Source organism: Patiria miniata, unplaced genomic scaffold, assembly GCF_015706575.1.
Source record: "Patiria miniata isolate m_02_andy unplaced genomic scaffold, ASM1570657v1 HiC_scaffold_5, whole genome shotgun sequence".
Classification (NCBI taxonomy): domain Eukaryota; kingdom Metazoa; phylum Echinodermata; class Asteroidea; order Valvatida; family Asterinidae; genus Patiria; species Patiria miniata.
In genome coordinates this window covers 2,892,762-2,913,585 of record NW_024037072.1, presented here as the reverse complement: position 1 = coordinate 2,913,585, position 20,824 = coordinate 2,892,762, and the positions used below count along the sequence as shown (strand labels likewise).

The window sequence follows — 20,824 nt, the reverse complement described above, 5'->3', positions numbered from 1 at the left end:
ATATTTGTTACCTTGTACATGAATCATGACATGTACCTGCAGCAACACTGCCAACATAAGCATTGCTGTCATATAGTAAGGGCTTATGACATCCTCCTCAGCTACACGTAAATTGACATGATATGCATGCAACATCCAGCTCTCCTCTCAACTTGCAATGCATAAAACATTTGTGCAATCAAGCTTTAAAAAAAATGAAGTAAACCCCCCCCCCATGGAGTAACCATGTGCCGATAAGCTAGGGTAATGACATGAAAACATGAAAACAAAGTACATGTTATTGATGCATCCATCATCTCAGATGTATCAATATCAATATGCATAAATTATAAGTTGATGACCTTTGACCTTGAATAAATTATGAGTGTTCTATAGTTCCATGAAATGACAATTAATTGTCTTCATGAAGGCTTGTGGTTAACCTCCTGATAATAACTATTTGTAGAATAGAACGACCCATCTTGAAACATCACATGTCACTGACAGAAGACCGATGTCAGAGCCCTCCTCAGAAGGCACACAGGAGATTTTCAAAAACCACGGTTTTTTTTGGTGGCATCGACGGTCTTGGGAGATTTTAGGCCCCTAACATTGGAACTTCATGGGGCCATGCTTTGCTTCGGGGACATCAGATGCTATACCATGAGACCTTAGTTTGGTGTATTACCTTTTTGGTGTAAGCATTTCAAGGCTTCTAAGTGCTTCTCAAGCCACAGATGGCACCGAAGCTTGAGACAAGACCCAAGTTTCGAAAACCTCCACAGATTGGCCTAAACTCCCTGCAGCACAGACCGACAAAATGTTCCCTATCAAATATCACCCAGAACCTCTTCACGGATGACTCACATTCATGTCCCAGGGAACATTCAGTACTTAAGCAGCAGACAGACTTCTTGCCTTATCTGGGTCGTTGTGGGTGGGTGAAAAGGGGGGGGGGGGGGGGTGGTGGAGGGGGAAACGCGCCAGATGTTTTATTCAGCAGAATTGTCCAAGATGAAATATGCACCAAACTGGAATGTGTATAGCAATATGTCACATGCTGGAATGCCAAAATGCAGTTAGAAGCTGAATGCCTCAGATGAATAAAAAATACATAACGGATGAATCAAACTGGTATGCATAGAAACGCACATACTATATACTGCCCTTTTTAATTCACAAATACATGTAACTCAACCACCATATCTCTTAGGGTCGTTCTCTTGCAACCTCTAGTACCACAGTATGACCACATAGAATTGCACATGATTGTCTAAATTGAAGATTAAATGATTGAAAATAGCAAGCTACATTGTACAATGACCAACTGCTTTACGCATGATAGACAAGACATGATAACCAATGGATCCACCAGAACGATTTCTTGCCAGATTTCACCTTGATCAAAGAATCCCGCGTTCCAAAAAAAAATTCCCCTTAACCCCGAAAAGATTTCCACGGCAACCTAATCAAGCAATACGACATCTAAGAAAACAACACTCAGGCTGCGTTGGAGTTACAGAGCCCTGGATTCAGAGAGCATGTTTATTCTGGCACTTCCTAAACCGTAACCGACGAAGCGTACTGTTGACACGCTGCGGTGATGATAGACCCTGGCTAATATTACTGCCACAGCATCACTTAATACCTTTAATATTTTAAAATCAGACCAAATGGATGTCAGGTGTTTTTTCTTTAAGTGAGGCATAATGCAACTGGGGGCCACTGAGAGAGTCAACTTTCATTATAAGAAATTCCTTGGAATAGCGAAATCACGGCGAATTACTTTAACAGAACTAAATTTACAAATATGCAGTAAAATGGCACATTCTTTTAACCAAAACAAAAGTGGGGCAACCAACCCCATGTAAAATTAGAGCAGTTGGGGTTTCTTAAAGGGAATGTACATCATTGGCTTTTGCTGTAATTTTCAGAAATGAACAATTTGAGGGGTTAGTATAATAGATCAAATATTGTTACACCGACATTTTTGAAGTTTTGTGTTTGAAAAGGTTGAAAAAACCAAGAAAAACAAAAATGTTCAGGTAGTCTGGTTCCCTGACTCCACAAAAGATAAAATGGATCAATTTATAGATGATGGAAAATTGTAAGGCAAGGGAGCCAGTCTAGCTGGCCTGCACCCGTTCATGAACATGTAACCAATAGCAAATAAAATTTGGACTGAAAAAAAAATGGTAAATTTGGAGCAGTAGTTGAAAAATAGTTAGGTTTTTCCAAACCTGGTCGGCCGACCACCGTTGGAAATGTATACAAAAATGCCATTTTCTTGAAAATGACTTCACACCAGGTGCCATAATTTTACAAGATGCTTGAGACTGTCATTTACCAACATCCTAGTAGGGTATTTCGTAAAAACTTGGTAGTTTTATTTTTCAATATTTGCAAATGTTGTATATTCCCTTTAATCCTAAATCCATCAAAATACTGCAAACTCAGTTTTTGGAATCAAGATTTGGGATTTAAACGGAGTTGCATTAATCACAAGTCCACAAAAAACTTTGTACTTGAGGAATTTTCACACGATTGTCTCGCCTACCTGTGCTGATATTAACATGGGTCCACCATCAGTGAAACAGGGGTCCCATCCAACACAGGTTGGCAAGGTACACCGTTCACAATTATGCCGGTCAGTACAAGGGTTGGCGGTAGAGCTTGGATTTTCTACCTCCGTAGAGCCTGTAACCCTGGTCTCAACCAGGAATGGATTTTACCCGTGAAGAGTGCCAGACCCGTGTAGAAACAGAGTTGGATTCTTGCTAGAGTGAAAAGGGGTTCCCCAAAATATCCTTGTCGGACTCGGGTCAATCAAGGATATTTTTGATAGTGTGAAAGACCCTTTCTGTCAGCGATGTACCATAGCCAAGATTTGTGTCAAAAACGGGGCGGGACATCAAGGGTTTTTTTGGGGGGGGGGGGGAGAGGTGGTAAGACCTCAATCTTTTTCTCAGTTATATTTACCCGTGCAGGGTGCCAGGCCCATGTAGAAGCTGTGTAGGATTCTTGTTAATGTGCAAGGGGTACCCAAAGTCTTCATGGTGGACCAAGATTTCGGATAGCCTGAAAGGTCATCTGTTTTCTGAGAGGGACTTGAATAACATGGATTCAAAAACGACAAGACACCCCCAGTTCTCCTACACTGATTTAAACTTTCATTAAAAAAATACATTCCTACTTGTAGCAAGTGAAACAATTTGTCAACCTTTTTAGTACAGGCATTCCAGTTATTTCATAAGCAGTAAATACAGTGGTCGGGCTAGCCGTAATAACAACTAACATCTGCAAGATTTATTGCATCAACATTTACAATCTCCCATTTATCAAACATTCCAAAACGAAAACATGAGCAACGTCAAAACTCAGAGCCAATTACAGAGACCAAGTTAAGGTACAATATAGACCACTCCGAGCAGGTTATAACTAGTGAATTCATGAAGGCCCTCCTAAATGGTGAAAGCACTGTGCCAGGTATTGTACAACATTCATGTGACTCACGACGTGATCTGCACAATAGCTTACACTTACACACTGCTTTTGCCATTTATGGAAGCCTTGATGAGTACAGTGATAGCAAGCTGGCAGTGATCTATAGCATACAAAGTTCCATTTGTGATTCAGCGTCTTTGTCCACGCATTTATTAAACTAGGGCAAACATTACTCAACTCAACCGTTAATCAAGTAAGTAATACCTTGAAAAAAAGATGGGAACCTAGATTTGCAGGGCCCCAGTGCAAAGCTAATTTCCTCCTAAAAAGCTAGGGGAAGTCGTGACAGTCCGCTGGCCTGTAAAAATTATTGCATACTTGTCACAGGCCGATGATTTCCCGATCTGTCACACGGGCTGATGATAATTAAAAAGTCATCCATGCAAAAACAAACACAGGCATTGGGATGGGTGATGCTGTTCTTGCATGGCTTCCGACAGAGGCATTGGACTTTTCCCTGGTTCAATTTCATTAACACACATCTAAATCTAGCACTGTAGCCCTGAATGAGAAGTGCATCATGTATGGGGGAAAGGGAGAGAAGGATTTGTGAAGGGAGTGGCCAAACTGAGTTTTGCAGAATTTCTTTTATCGCCACCAACTTTTTAAATTTTAAAATAAGAACACGCAAATCAGTGGCAGATCAAGGGGCACCCCCCCCCCCCCCCGAGACCAAAGTTTTCTCAAATACGGCCATTTTTCACTTTAGAGAGCCCTTTCGCCCCTCCGCCCCGGAAGTAACCTCTCTAAACACCCTGATAAGAAAACATGAGGCACTAAAAGTTGTCAAAAGAAGACAAGTTGCTGCACAAGAGAAAAACTGAATTTCATTGAATGCTCAATACAAGGTAAATGTACCATACATGGTAAAAGTATATGTATAGAGACTTTTTGTCTATATTCATTTGAAGAAAAAAAAATGAAAAATTTCTACGAAACAAAAACAGTTTGACAGCTGTTTCTAAACTTCCCTTTTCGCTGTATTGATTTATGAAGTTGTGTTTAACTACATTAAACCTGCCAAAACTGACTTTGTGCAGCCAGGAGAGGGTGGGATTCTAAAATGGCGTTTATTGTGTTTTGGAAATAAACTCTTCACATCTTCATTTACATGTATACACGTATCAGTTTTGAGTGCATGTACATAAGCCCTTTTCACACTGGAGCCTCTCAAGCCGGGTAAAACTTAACCCTGGGTTAACAAATAAAAGGTACATGTAGCAAGTAATGTCCTTATGTGCCTTTGGAAAGTACATGTAGTTCTTCGATCATATCATATCCAGGACACCGTAATATAAATTAAAATATGTACATTGTACATGAACAAGAACAGTGTGAATGTATGTACTTGCGTGTACTACAAGTAGACACTGCAGAATTTAATACTGACTAACTTCTTCAATTCATTATTTTTGCTATTAGGCAATTGAATTCAAACGCAGGGGTCTCTGAAAGTGAAATACGAGACTCCATTTGTCAACTTCAGGGAACATCTCTACCGCAGAACGTTTTGATTTATAACTTAATCAAATACAAACAGTGAGCGCACCTTGGCATTCCCTTCACCAATCTGTTAGGAGTAACTTGATTACATGAGCCATTAGTTGCATAGTTTTTTCCCCGGTTTTGTTTCGGGGGGGGGGGGGGGGGGGAGAGAGGAGGGGGATTGGAATTAGAATATGAAAAAGTTAAAGGAGCACATTTGCATACATAACATGTACATGTACCAATTCAAGTATACATGTACATGCATGCCCCTATCTACAGCTCGAATAGATGTTACATGAACATGTAAGTCTCGTCAGTCCATGTTCACTTTTTATCTTATCGCCTTGGTAACAAACACCAGTTGAGGTCATCATTTTTAAAATCAATTCACATTTTCAATATGTTGTAAATTTTAATGCCTTCTTTTCTTTCGAAGTACCCATTTATTGCCTTTGATTGGATGGGCCCAGTCAGGACACAAAATAAATGCAAAAAAAAATAGGGCGCTACACACATTGTCATTTTTTTTTCCAATGATGGTCAGCCAACCATCGTTGGAAATTGATGCAAAAATCCCACTTTTCTTGAAAATGAAAGCACACCAGGTGCCATGATTTCACAGGATGCTTGAGACTATTATTCACTTGCAAGTAACAGTGAAGTCATAATAATGGGATAGTTTTGTTTGTTGATGTTTGCAAATGTTGTACCTTTAAGGAATTCATGTACATGTATGTACAATTTTCAGTACAGAAAAATATCAACCTTTTGGATACAGGGTCAAACAGAGTTCATCCTGCCCAATCTGAATTGTCCATGATTGATGCGAGTCTGGAGTGGCCTAAATTGACCGGTTAATTAACTGGACTTTGTGTGCCCAATTGCAGCGCAAAACCATAGTGGCATGCACGAACTGCTGTTTCCAGGTTGTTTTCTGCCATTTGCTTTACTGCTTGAATGTCAATTGTAGGATACGGTGCCCTGACATACACTGCGTTATGGGAAGTTTTTTTATTGTTAGGCAAATTAGGACCTACTGGTTGTTATGGGGACTTTTTGGTGTCCCCACAGCATTTTCGGTCCCCACAAATACCTTGTACAGACGAGTGCATGTCCCCACAACTACGGAACAAGACTGTGTGCGTGTTTATGGTGTAAATCGAGGACACACACGTGCAACATCACCGATGAATTGAGGACAGGAACCAAATCGAGGACTCCTTGGTTAGAAAACATGTACAAAACCAATGAGAGCTGTTGCAAAAAAGTTAGAGTACATGTATAAACAAAGGAAAAGGGAAGAGGAACAATAGAACATCCTCAATTTACACCATAAATAAACCTGTGTGTGCATATCTGTACTGTGTTTACATACATATTTTTGGTTTCACTATTTGCTGATACCGTACCAGAATGTGTACAGTTAGCCTAAGGTTTGACATAATCCAAGTTGTGCAAGAAATGAAGTTGAAATTTATTTTAAGCCACGTGAGAAGTCCCAATAAAAATTAAAACTGAAAGTCAAGGGTCTTTTCACAGAAAATACATAATCAAAAAAATGCTTGCTGTTTCAATCCTAGCATGATTATTCTCAAAACAAAATAAATGCTGCACGTACAATACAGAATATAACACAGTAACATCAGAAACAGAATTAGAAAATGATACTTTTTTTCTTTTAGTGACAAAAAATAATGTTGCATGCGGATAAAACTCCAAGCAATTATTAATGAACGAATGTACATGTATAAGTGTCATTATATTTGTTGTTCTCCTGTAGTGTCTGTATAAATTAAATGGATTTTTAAAAATGTAAAAAAAAAGCTACAAATCTGTAAAAACCCAACCAAATGCAGGGTGATTCTTCCCAGTACATTATACTTGTAGTACATTTGTAGCGATCCTCACTGCGAACTTAACCTCAATGTCAAAATGCTTAACAGACAACAGAACATGGATTGTAGGGGACGGTTTAAGAGGGGGTTTCCATGGCAACGGAGGTCTTGATGGGATAAAATGTCGGAAAAAATTGTACTCGATGTTGTCTACGCTGAATGCCTCTCAACAGAAAGGCTGTGAAATGCAACACTGCCATCTTGACAGCACATTCTGGACAATTTATTAAAAAAAACCTTCGACACTGATTTGCAAGGTGCTTTAATACTTCATGAAAAATCTGCTGGACTGCACTTGTATCAACATTTGCTTTTAAACGAAAGGGATACTTTGAAAAGAACATGTCCCTCATATTCTATTATGTCCCTGTTAAGTTCAGAACAATCAACGAAAAAAAAAAAAAAATGGAAAGTCTCAAAAAAGCTGTTTTTATTCTCTACCTTTTTATGTTTGTCTGTTGGGCTCTTCTTCTGTTTGCTTCATGATACATTTAATAGCATTCTGTTTAAGCTGTTTAATTGTTAACAATACACTAAAAAATGCATCTAAAGGGAACACTTTTTTATTTTTAATAGTAATTCAAAATTTTGGACAAATGATGCAATAAACAATTGAGGTCAGCAATTTGGCTAAAAAAAAAACACAAGAAGGTTGGGTTTATACCGTAAACACACAATTATTTTTGAATTGTTCGGCCTTAAGAGGAAACTGTTGGGTATTGAAATGAATTCATGGTAAAGAATACCGAAATCAAAATGAAAGTCCGGGCGATGGTTCAAGCGCTATCTCTGCTTTGTTAACATGCACAGATGAAGCTGATGTACAATGTACAAAAATGTAGACCAAAGAAGAATGAAACACTCAAAGCCTTGTGAATAGAATTCATGTCAATGATTGATCAGTGCAGATGAGTTATCCAAAAGTAGTGAAAAGCCTCAGAATTTGCAGATGTTAATTTGCTGTCACAAAAATCGTTATGTTCAAATGATCCTGAAGTACGTACTTTGCTATACATATACCAAACATTGGCAAAAATTGTGTTTGCTGCTGTATGAACATGTAGGCCTATGTAATGGAAGGGATGAATACAATGAGGCTGACAAATTGTACAATAAAAAAGAAAGGTGATGAACAATTTGACATGAACGCATTGCGTACATGATAACACACAAGCAGAAATGTGAATTTATGGAAAATACAACCTCACAGAAATGAAAAATAGATTTATAAGACAATGCTCCTTGTAGGGCTGTGCATTTTTGAATAATTTAATATTTGATTATTCTAACTTGGACTTGATCGATGATTTGAATATTTGGAATGCACTGATCAAGTTTAACACGCACCAGTCTAACTGGCTACCGATCGGGATTTGCTTGTGGCTGTGCTTGTCAAAAATATACAAAGAGCTTACTTAAATATAAAAAAAAGGTAGCGAAATGGCTCTTATCTGATCGATTTTATCTGCAGAAGAAATTTAAGCTATCATTCCTCATTGAAACTCTGACATCATGCATGGAAAGTGGCTTTTGAGAAAACTGTGGCATTTGATAAAGCAACACAACCACGTCACTTATACGATCAAAAAAAACAAAAACATCCTGGGCATATTTCGTCATCAAACTGCTCACATTTTTCAAACAAAAAAAAGGTTATTTGCTTGATGTTCGAATTTTTGGTACAAATGAACTCAGCGCAGCCATACTCCTTGGACAACTTAAACCATATTTTGTGTGGAAATTGCTCAAGGCTTTTCACTAAATCCTCTTATTGTTTGGGATGATACAGGAAGAGTCTGCATAGAAGAGTGAAACGATAAGAATGGTCGGGGAAAAGTCCATTATGACTTTTCTGCTCCAGAGACCCTGACCCATTTCTTCCCCAAATAAAAGAAAATTCTCTTTGAATTCAAAACAGTCTGAAAAAAAGGGGGGGGGGGTAGTAAGTGAAACAGCAAAGCTTTTCAGGGCATCTTGAGAGAACCTGATATTCCGGCTGTGATGAAAGGCTATTCATCCTCGCAGACAAACCTGGCTGATTTGGGACATTTTTTAAAGTGCACGTGTATCAATCAGCCGTGCAGATACAATGTCCAACAGAGGATTGCAACCCTTGGGACTGAAATGTGATGCCTGTTATTTTCATCCAACTTGGGCAGCAGGTTTTTTATGTTATGTTGCTAATTTCTTCGGTTGGCAGATTTCTCGTGTGACACTCCACTCAATCATATTTTTGCACACGCCTGGGGTACTGAGACAGAAGTCTTTGCTCTTAGGGACACACAGGGTGACTCTGGCTGGATCGGAGGGTAGCCAACATACATGTTTTCGGGGTATGCATATGGTACATGTGACAAACAACTACTGGTACATGAAAATTGACTGTTTAACGGCCAAAATTGCATGCCTCTGTTTCAGCTGCGTGTAAATGCATATTGAGTTTATTTTGTCCATGAAAAAATGAGGGATGCGGACTTTTGTCTGATTACATTTCAATAACTTGGTGTGATCATGAGTTTTGTGTAGACTTAGGTTTGACTTTCATGAAAAGAAACACAAGGCTGAATTGTACTCTTGTTACTTTTTGTTTTTGTACAAGAGACGAACGCATGAATGTTGGGCCTTGCAGTTGCCATCCCTGCACTATTTTCAAGTCTCACCCTGAAAATGAGACTCTGTCTTTAAATTGTCACAGGAACCTACATGTATGACATACCTCTCCTTTTCTGAAATTGCTGACAAAATACACTTGAGATGCTACATATTGATAGATTGTAGATCTGTCCAGTATGCATCTGTTTACAAAGCCAGTCTAGTGAATCACACATGTACCCTGTTGTATAGATTAGTCAGGGTGCCTTTTCAATAATTCTTTTTAATATTTCTACGCTCGTAAAGGGCAATTAACGTTCCGACAACAAAATTTACATATCGCCTGAGGCATCTTACATGTTCATGTATAATATACTGTTTCTCCACTCCTCTTCCTGTGAGTACAGGCAGCTAACACTCGGCCTCATCTTGTCACACCTGTTTTGGTACAATTGTACCCGTACTTTATAGAGCAAGGGTCTTGCTTAAACCAAAGTGTGCCTGTGATTTTAAACCAGCTAACTTTAACAACACACACCTACAGATCCATCATCATTTACAATTGCCCAAGTACCCGGCACAAGTACCATGCAAAGAGTCCAGTATAATGCCATAGTGCAATGCCATATTTTGATTCCTATACTTTTCTTTACTTGCCATCACCAAATCGTTCAAATACACTGACATCTTTTTTTAAAAGCCTGGCTAAATCTCCCAACGATCTTCAAAGTACAAGCACCCAAGAGATTGTTGAGGTGCCAACGGTTCCTTCCAAAAGTTTCAGTACTACATGTACGTCAATGCTGTCTGTTTACCCACACAAACCATAAATACTTGAAGGTGTCCCCCAGCTACTTAACCCGTCTCTGTCTGATAACCCTTTTACACCTTCCAAGAGGAAGAGGACCTACTCCCCCCACTACCAATGTTGACTCTACTCCTACACCGTTTCCTCAAGACCTTGCCAGCCTACGACAATATAAGTGCTCGGAGCTTAACGGGTTAAAGGAGATTTTTTTCTGTCAGTGAGGCACTGAAAAAAGGCTTCCAGGTGTGTTGGGACTGTGGGTTGAATGATTGACATGCACAAGACGATGCGATGATATCAGCGAAACAGTACACCACTGCAGAAGTGTATTAATAATGTGGCCTCGTGGTTTGAAGTATTCAACCTTAAACATGTGTATTAGGCCTTATGCACAAGTCAACCATATTGAATTGAAAGTGAGGTAAAATCTTAGTTTTTGGAACTTGCGAAGAGAAATGAAAGCAAGTACATTACTAATTAATTCAAGTCTGCTTCAATGAACAATTTAAAATGTGTAATTAAACATTCCCTTATGTTTTAAGTCAGATTTAAAAAAAGAAATGACAGTAAAATATGGCTGCATAAATAGTCTGGCGCCATACCGGTACCTTTCAACAGTTAACAATTTATGAAATACATTCAGGGAACTTGACAAAAATGGCCAACTCGTGCACAAGGCCCATTCTGATAATGTGCTTCAATCCAGTGGGTGCATGTACATGTACCTACAATGTACATGTATGATGGCTGAGATGGTCATTGTACATGTACTTTTAATTGGCCCTTTTGTGCCGAAACGGTAACATTGAGCTCATGTACTCCCCAAGAAACTGAGAATACATGCGCTGATGAAATGCCTTGGGAACCAATATTGGTGGACATTCTCTTGATAATTACTCATCATTAGAGCTACCCCGGTTTAGTCTTCCTATGACCCTTTTCCAAGCTATGGACTCCGTTCAAAAGTGCCCCCCTCAACGGTTACAAAAGGAGGGCTGCACAAAGCATGCACCACTGCGCTAAATCTAAAATTTAAATTGTGCTGATTTAAACGTAAAACTGCAAATCCGTCTTTGAAAGTGAAATCATGTGTGATAGAAACAAGGGTGTGCAAGGATCCAAAGAAATATGAAAACAAAAAAATGCCCAGTATTAGTAAAGATGGATCAACTTGCGGTCATAAGTGGTCAGTTGGAAGTGCTCAATGTCAAATTCAGTACGATTAACTTGGATGATTGTTAGGTGATGGCTGAAGCTCTGGGTGTGTTTACCTTGGGTGTGAGGGAAGTGGCTTTGTCAGTCGATCTGTCTTTCTGTTTTTGACAATATTTGAGTTTGCCAAACTTAGAGTTTTGGCACAGCTGATAGAGCGATCCATTATAATAATGATCTACCAGGATACCTCCATATTGAAAAAATTGGGGGGTTTGATGGATTCAGGACAGTAAGCCTAGCAGTACTGCAGATTTTGATGGATTCAGGATATCTCCATATTGAGCAGATGGGGGACTTTGATGGATTCAGGATCTCAACAGTTTAACCCCTTGGCTATATGTTTGGTGTGTACGAGGTGTATACACTGGTGGATTCTGATGGACTCACTGGTGGATTCTGATGGACTTAGGACACCAACATTTTTTTGCACGACAAAAATGGTGGATTTGGACGGATTCAGGATACTCAACCATGTTATACTTGTATATTGTACCCACGGGTACACCACAAGTCTCACAATCAATGACACTTAACTGTAGGTGTATGTATCATGGTTTCCATCCCGTTACTCTTTCAGCAGGCCTGTTTACCTGTCACTGACTTTGACACTTTATGATCACACATACTGCCCTTTAGTTTTCCTGTTTTAAAAGCACGTACCATTCTTCATACGCTAGGTGATGGCTGAAGCTCTGGGTGTGTTTATCATGTCTGTGAGGGATATGCCAGTACATTGTATGTCAGTCAGTCTGTTTTTGACAAGTTTGAGTTTGGCACCCTGTAACTGCTTGATGACTCTCTGTCTGCTAGCAAGAGCAGTCTCGTGACTGAGATGGATTGAGTTCTCTGTCAGTCAGTTTGTCTGTTTGCCATGTTCGGTTTGACACCCCCCTGCCGCCTACTGTGAGTTTGGCAGCCTGTATTTGCTTGATGACTACCCTGTTCCCAAGCAGAAGTGCTCTCATGACTACCAGCAATATAGTCCAGTCAGTCAGATAATCTGTCTGTATAAAATTCTCTGTCCAACACTGGACCAGATTTATTCAGTCCATCTGTAAGCTAGCTGCTCAACTTGACACCCTTCCATCACTTACTTTGAGTTTGGCAGCCTGTATCTGCTTGATGACTACCCTATCAGCTAGCAGGAGTACCCTGGTGACAGCAGACAACAAGCCCCTGGCAGCTCGCACCATGGCGCTTTTGTCGGCCGGGCTCATGACTTGTCCCGACTCGTCGTACGTCATGTCTGTCAACTTGGCAATGTTCTCACCTGGGAGAGAGCGAAGAGAAGAGGAGGAAAAGTGATGTCTTGAATGAGGACACTCGTAAACAACATCACATGTGAGCACTTGGCATCGATTGGGCAATGCTGTAGTGAGAATGCCTGGTGCAAATTTGATGAAACTAGAATTTGCAATTTGATCACTATTTAATTGTATCTTGTATAAATTCTTCCTGGAACCAATTATTGAAATCATTATTCCTTGGTTTAACAATATATCTTTCTAGATATATCATTGCTATTTTTTTTCTTTGATTACATTCGTGCTTGTTTGTTTGTTTTTTGTTCCTGGTTTGTAACCTAGTATGGTTGGGGTGTTTGTTTGTTTGTTTTTGGTTTTTTTGGCTATGTTTGTCTTGTTCTGTTTTTCTGCGTAATGTTTTTTTTCTCTCTCTCTTTTCCTGTTGGTTGGTTCATTGGTTTATTTTTTTAACACTTAATTTTAATGCCTCAATTGTATAAATATTTTAATGTAATTTTTATTTCCTAATGTTCATCTGTATCATAATTCAGCCTGTTGGTTGCAATGAACAGATTTTAATAAACCAGTAGTAAATTAAATCTTGCAGAATTCAAAAATTTCATTGAGACTGGTGTTTTGTTAAGTCAATAATGCCAGTATTACAAAACCTACATGTATTTAAATCTTTTATGTTTGTTATTAAATCAAAACTGAAAATTGATACAGTACTTAAATGACTTAGAGGAATAACACAAAATTAAATAATGTTGTTGCAAGTAACAAGCGTTTTGAAAAAAATAGTTGACAAGTTTAGGCATACATGTACATTTGTAGAGACACTCTACAAGTACTGGTACAATGGTACACAAATGACTAGCACTTCGTTTCATGAAAGTAGCTTAACTGCTTCAATATAAATTTACTGCACTCTTTTAAAAAAGTCCGGGTAAATTAATTGATGAAAAATGTACAAAGCTCAAGAATGTATACTAGTCACTGGAAGGCATGGCAAGATTAATTCTTAAAATTAGGAAATGTAAATATGGAAGCATTTTAAGTGGCAACAAGGCCTTGTTCCTTCCACTGTTTCAATGACATTCCAGGCCAGGGAACATATTCTCGGAGGATTAATGATAGAATGTGGCTATAAACAAACTACGTTTGCCGAGTGATGAAGCTTCCACAGACACTGCTTTACGGTAGAAGCAGCAGAAGTTCAATATCTAATTAATTCTGTCTGTCCTCATGGAGGTGCGGTGTGTGCATGATATTGATTACCGGGGATCAATACAGGAAAGAACTGTTACGCTAACTCTGGGCCAGGAGATACTAATAATAAACCTGTGTGTCAAGGTAGTACTTAAAATACTGTAGAACTGCACCTAACCCTGCTGAATCCAACAGGATCCAACTATATCATAAGCCCGTTGGAGCCTGTTAGATTGAGCAGTAAACCCCTTGCACAAATGTATACATATTCAGAGTCGGATTCTGTTGGGTACTGATAAATAACCCCAAGTTGGACTCTGTTGGATTGAGAAGACAACTAAAAATTTGGCACAGTTGGATTTTGATGGATTGAGCAGGGAGCAACCTTTGGACCCTGTTGGATTTAGCAGGGTAGTCCTGAAGAACCCTTGGGGGGTTAGGGTTTTAAATAATGACCATAACGTGTACACTTCTTGATTGATTTGATAATTCATTTTTTTGTCCAAATTGTATCTGCACATGTACATGAATATTTTTCCTTCTGTGCACACAATATGCATGTGAAGAGTTTACTTCAAAAACGTGACATATCCAATCGAAAAAGGTGAACATTTTGCACGGTTTTATGAAGCTTTAAAAACAGTAGGCTATAACAGCCGTTTATTAACTTCATTTTTTGCTTTATTGTACCGGTATTCTTAAATTGTGTTTAAGTACCGGTATATAACAGTAGTCAAAATTGCTTTTGGCAGCAAGGAGAGTACAGGATTCTAAAAGGGAACAAAATTACGTATATTGTGTTTTGGAAAACTCTTCAGGTATTGTGTGAAAACAAATACCGGTACATGCTTGTGTGTCTCTGGACCACCGGTTCCTGCCGTACGGTATCGGTAACTACATGTACATGTATTGCTTTACACAATGAAAACTGAATAATTATAAAGAACCATTAATTGCTATGTCTCCGCTATAATGCCATTTCATGCTTGAATTATTTTAAAAGACAAATATTCCACTGATTTGCATTAATCATACTATTGTGAATATATTTGATTTTGATACTGAATTCTGATTGGTCTACCCCACAGCAAGTGCACTAAAGGACGGTTCATACCCGGTGAATGCAGATGTACATGTATGAACGCAAATTTATGCAAACGCAATTGCAAATTTCTGACTTCGCGGCAAGTTTTCACATTACAAATTTATTTGCAAAACTTGAACAAATTTCACAACACATAAATGTATGAACTGGCCTTTAGGCACAAAACCTATTATCATTCAAAGTAATGAAGCCATGCACTTTCTGGATTGCATTTCGTAAAAACAAAAGTCTCTGTCATGAATTCATGAAACTCAATATCTTTTAATGCATGTTCTGTCCTTATCCTTTTCACCGATTCATATTCATCACTACTTCTGAACAAATCAAAACTGAGGCATCACACATCGTGCATACATACCAGTAAGAGCGAAGGGTTTGTGAAATTGTTGACAGCATTGGCCTGTTGTATCTTACAAATTTATACAAAAGCCGTTTTCCTTGGGGTCCACTTGGACAAAGCTGAAGTTTGCCTAAAGACAATTTAAATCCCACACGCGATTAAGTTACAAGCGAGACAGACAAAAAATTCAACTATCATCTATGCAAGCATTTAATCCTACTTCTCACTCCACGTCAATTTTTTTTCCCTTCAGCAACTGCAGGGTTTGGTTTCATTTTAAATGCACCGTATTGTTTGACATTTGCGCGCTACTTGTTTGTTCCTGCAGAGCTTACACCCATGGGAGATAAAAAAGGGCACTGATGACTTTTTTCAACGTTGCGTGGGATACTAGACCTGTCCAAAGCAGTGTTGTAGTACTCGTACTCAAGTACATTGTCCCTGTACCGGTACTTGTACTCGTACTCATGAAAATGTGCTCGTACTCGCAAGAAAAAATTATCCGTACTCGTACTTATGACAAGGAACTGGTATTCCTACTAATACTTGTAAATGTTCTCTCGCAAGAATCAAAAAAATGTTTACGAGTTACATGCAGGAAAAGAACCAGTTTTTAACTGTTTGGGAGGCTTCTGCATTTGTTTAATAACCCTAAGTCCCTAGGCCTTTTTGCTAGGATGTAGCCTCAATCCTGCAAAATCCTCCATTTGGCCTCGTGGAAAAAATAGTATACCGGTACATGTATAGCCTCAATCCTGCAAATTCCTCCATTATTTCTTGAATATGGTCCGTGGAGGGGTGACCACTGCCTGAATTGTGCAAAATCCTGCGGCAGTGACTGTCAATACGTTGAGGCTTGGCCAGTGACATCCTGGACCAGTGCAGAGGATTTCAAGCATAATCCAGGCCTGTATTTATGCATGGCTGAGCAAAAACAACACAAGGTCCGACCCAAGACCTTGACAAAGTGCATTCTACGAAATCAGTAACGCACTTTTGCCATGTAACCTCAATCCTCCAAATTCCTCCACTTTGGTAAAGAGGATTTTGAAGGATTCAGGGCAGTTAGGGTTAATTAATGCCTAACTTGACAGCAAAAAGCCCTTAAAAACATGTCACGTGACACATTGAAATTTGCTCCTACTTGTGGAAAGCACTGGTACTCGTACTAGTACATGTACTTGTACATGTACTCATACATGTGTACTTGTACTCATGGGAATTTGTTTTCTTGTACATATACTAGTTCGCGACTTCTCGTACTCATGACGAAATACCGGTATTCATACTCGTACGCATGCTCATGGCAATGTACTCGACTGCATGTACAACACTGGTCAGAAGAGAGATTGTTCCCAATCAATGGGGATGGTTTCAGAGTTGCAGCACATCTCCCCTGGACAGATGGGAGTTTCACACCTTCGGCAGCTCTCAGGTCTCAGGTCTCGACCCAAGTCCAATATGTCCAAATGGAAGACTTGTCCCAGCTGTGTCCATGGTAAACAGTCCCAGACAGCCAGTCAATACCCATGCATGCTTTAATCAAGTTATGTGGTCCATTAAACGCATACTAATTTGGTGTATGTGTGTGAATGGCTCTCCTATGTGTATCCATCTCTTGGGAACAGCAAGGAATGGGGGACTTTATTATGACCAAGCCATATCGCCTGTGTGTACTGAAAAGGTTTTGAATGCCATTTGCGGGGCATTTTCTAAATGAAAACCAGGCTACATGGAACTTGAACCAAAACTGATTTCAATGTTTATGTGCATTTTAATGTGCGACAGATGTCGCCGAGAATTTTGCAGTTTACACTGTAAAGCTATTAGGCCCTTCAGTAAACTTTCGGGATTTGGATTTTGGGGTTGGGTTTCTTTTACGGGTACCCGTGTTTTACTTCAATAGAGTACCCGGTTCCCGTACTAACCGTAAATGCACACCTCTTCATAAACTAAACAATTTTGTTATGTGAAATGGACTGCAAGCAGTGTGTGCATGCATGTTTCCTTCACTTGCTCTCGTAAGTTGTCGACAAAATGCCATCTAAAGTTCCTACACAAGAGTCCAAAACACTGGGCCACTTTCATACACAGGTGCTACAAACTTCTTCTGCTTTGCAAAGTTACATGTAAAAGGTTAACGGCCGAAGTGCCACAATATATAAATGTCATGTAAAGCCTGGTTCATACTTCACACAAATGCGAAGCGAATTTAACGTCATGAAACGTTCGCTGCGAAATTCGCCCGAGTTGAAATGCGTTCAACTTTTACGAATTCACAGCGCGAATGCTTGTAATTCTTGTAACTCTACTTGTAATTCTCAGCTAATCGTTTTTAGTATTCAAATTTAAGAAGTTTAATTATCATGCAAAAGTTTCAACAAATCTGTGCCAGACAGTTTGTCTATAAAAAAATGATCCCTGTCTACCCTACAAGAGGCGGGAAAACAACATTGAGAATACCGTACCCGCCAGTCTAGCTTCCCTGCAGGCGTCAAACATATCCTCCTTGATATCGGCATTGTTGTCTCCGATGGCTTCACCGACTGACACAAAGCGTTCGATGGCCAAGTTGACGGCCTGGCCCACGCGCTCGATGGCCTTGCAGGTCTTCTCCGACTTCTTGCCAACTTTCTCCCGGTGGTTGACCAGGGTGGTGATCTGAAGAAGGGAGAAGAGAAAGAAAAAAAAAAAAGACAAGGAGATTAATTTTGAGGTTAACTCATTTAGTACCTGTATTGCCCCAAACCACCCTGCCAAATACCGGTACTCCTGTACCGCCCGAAATTGCCCTAGCACTCTATCATTTTTCTGGATTCTTCAGGGAATAAACACAATGCTTTAAGGGAATAAATGTGTGCTTGGGAGGTTTTAAACGCTCTGTTTAAGACCGGTTGGAGTCTGGATGCTGATAATTACCCGAGCCCAAAAGTCAAAACAAGTCAAAAATTAAACATTTCCAACGATTTCGTTCAACAGTTTCACTTTTCGAAATATAACTATATAATTGAGTGTCCAGCTTGCGAGTATGTCGTGAACAAAATATGGAGATTGGTGCGCGTGTCGCACGGACTGTGCAATGTCGGGCAGAATGCAGCTTTGGCGGTGCGTTGTGAATTTAGGACTATGGAATACTGACTCACTGGTATATATGCCTATGTGAGGATTGTGAAAGTTCAACCAATAAAACGGTAAAAGGCACTGGATTTCATAGGAGTTCAAATTTCATGTGACACTGGAAAAGTGTTTAAACCAGCCAGCAGGTCTTTATCATCCATTTAAGACATAGTTCTAATTTTAGGGTAAAAGTGAATATTTTATTATTTTTGGGGTGTTTGTCCCAGTCCTTATCCTAGTCAGATCAATAGCTTTGTCACGCTTTGAGACCTAAAAATGTTAGTATGGTACATGTACCGGTACCATATTGTATTAATATCATACACCAAGTGCAGCACACTGCACTTTCCATCCACTCCCTTTTGCTAACAAGGCAAGAACACAGCAAACACTTTAATGGCATGCAAACCCAATTGGTACTGGATTAGTACAAATCTAAGCACACTGTGTGCTTGAGGATGAGTACAAATTCAATCAAGCCCTCAATTTGGACAGAAATTTCAGGTAGTGGCAAGCCTCTGAGCACAGCTACATGTAAAAAGGGTCAGGATCACGTTGTTTTGCTCTTCTGAAACTCTATGGTCAAACTTTTTGTTGGCGGTATGATCTCAACTGCAGTACATGCACATTATTCTTGTACCGGTACATCATCTAGTAGGGCCTACATGTACAATAAATACTTTAAAGAGGGATTTCCTTGAAACATAACAGAGTTCTGGGTGTTTAAATTTTTTTTTTTTACATTTTAACGTGAGAACAAAATCAAACCTTTTGGAGAGGGGGACCTTTATTGCGAAAACATCCAGTACATACAATGTACATGTATATATTGGAAATGGATTCAGGCACTTCCATAGAATAGACATGAGTGTAAAATAGCTGTAGCCTAGTTATTCACAAGCTGCCTTGTACTCTAGGGGCTAGACGTTGTTGGTTTAATATGCAATAACCCGTGGCCGCGATAACCCGCTGCCGTGAGAGGGCGCTATCACGACCAACCATATATCGCCCACAGACTTGTCAGAACAACGTCTAGGGAAACTCTTATTGGTTGTGTAATGCGCGCGCACCTAAATAAATAATAAATACATACATATATGCAGCGCGCAATTCAAAAGAATTATAGTACATGTAGTTCCAGTGCAATAAAAGATGCAGCAAGACCTTTGTGCAGCTTCACTGGTCAGCTCTTTTTTGATGTACATGTATAGTATGTGTAGGACTGAAAATGTACCGTACATGTAATTGCCTGCAGAAGTCGCGCATGCGCACTAATTTCCCCCATTTTTCGAGGGGAGATTGCAGCAGTTTCCTTAGACGTTGTTCTGACCGTGGGCGATAGGCCCATAATATATAGTTGGTCGTGATAGCGCCCTCTCAAAACGGCGGGTTATCGCGGCCGAGGGTTATCGCGTATCAAACCATAACAATGTCTAGCCCCTAGACTAGCTGCCTTGTTGAAAATAACACTGTTCCTTCAAATGAGCCATTATAATTCATTTGTATAAAAACCATTGTACATTTAGTAATTTTCATTTTTTCAAAGCCCATGGACCACATGTACAGGAAATACCGTAGTGCAAAAAAAATTACCTGTAGTCCTGTACTGGTACTTCATGTTTGGCTTTTACATGTATTTTTGTACAGAACATGATTGCCTCAACAGCATTATAGAATAAGTACAAAATAGAAAGGAGTACATTTGCAGAATTTACACTCATCTACACTTGTGTGCATCAGAGGATAATCCTGCCAAACCAACCAAGGGTATCTGATTCATTATGCATGCAATATAAGCTTTTAATGTTGCAGTGCCCAGCAAACAGGATTTTCGTGGAGTCGTCTCTTCTGAGCACCGGACACCTTACTGCTCGTACCGCACTCCGTAGTGGCTTACAGTAATGGGGCTCATTCCCATGATGCAAATCTCGGTCATGCATTCTGAGTACATGCATGGGATCAACATCCATTTATGTGATGGGCATCTCTATGCATGGTACATACACTGTATGCATGTTCGTGCACATCATGTACATGTATGCAAGTCTAAATACTTGTTGTACCATACATCATGTGTTCATATTGAAAAGCTTGAGAAATGTAAGAAGACAGGATACACATTGCATTTATACATGTATACGTAGCGTGTTTAAGTTATAATCACAGAACATCTACATACGGCTTTCATCAAGGTCAAAATCTGACATCGTTACCACTTCTTCGACTCCAGCTTTATTTTCTTGTTCAGCTTAAGTCTCCGCAATCTTGACTTTAAAACTTATCTTCAAAGATTCGGGTTTTCTAGGTTTCTCAAGGAGCTTGACTTTT

The 20,824-nt window shown here is 39.5% G+C and overlaps 1 protein-coding gene across 3 annotated transcripts in view; it reads right to left on the bottom strand.

Moving 5' to 3' along the window:
- The window catches only part of LOC119740967 (alpha-catulin-like), a 69,378-nt gene that overhangs the window by 31,041 nt on the left and 17,513 nt on the right, over window positions 1-20,824 (bottom strand). For all 3 annotated transcript variants that reach the window (XM_038216495.1, XM_038216493.1, XM_038216494.1), the window contains exons 2-3: window positions 17,848-18,040; window positions 12,576-12,751 (exon numbers count right to left, since the gene is read on the bottom strand). In XM_038216495.1, coding sequence (XP_038072423.1) covers window positions 12,576-12,751; window positions 17,848-18,040 — 369 coding nt within the window. The remainder of the gene's footprint in view (window positions 1-12,575; window positions 12,752-17,847; window positions 18,041-20,824) is intronic.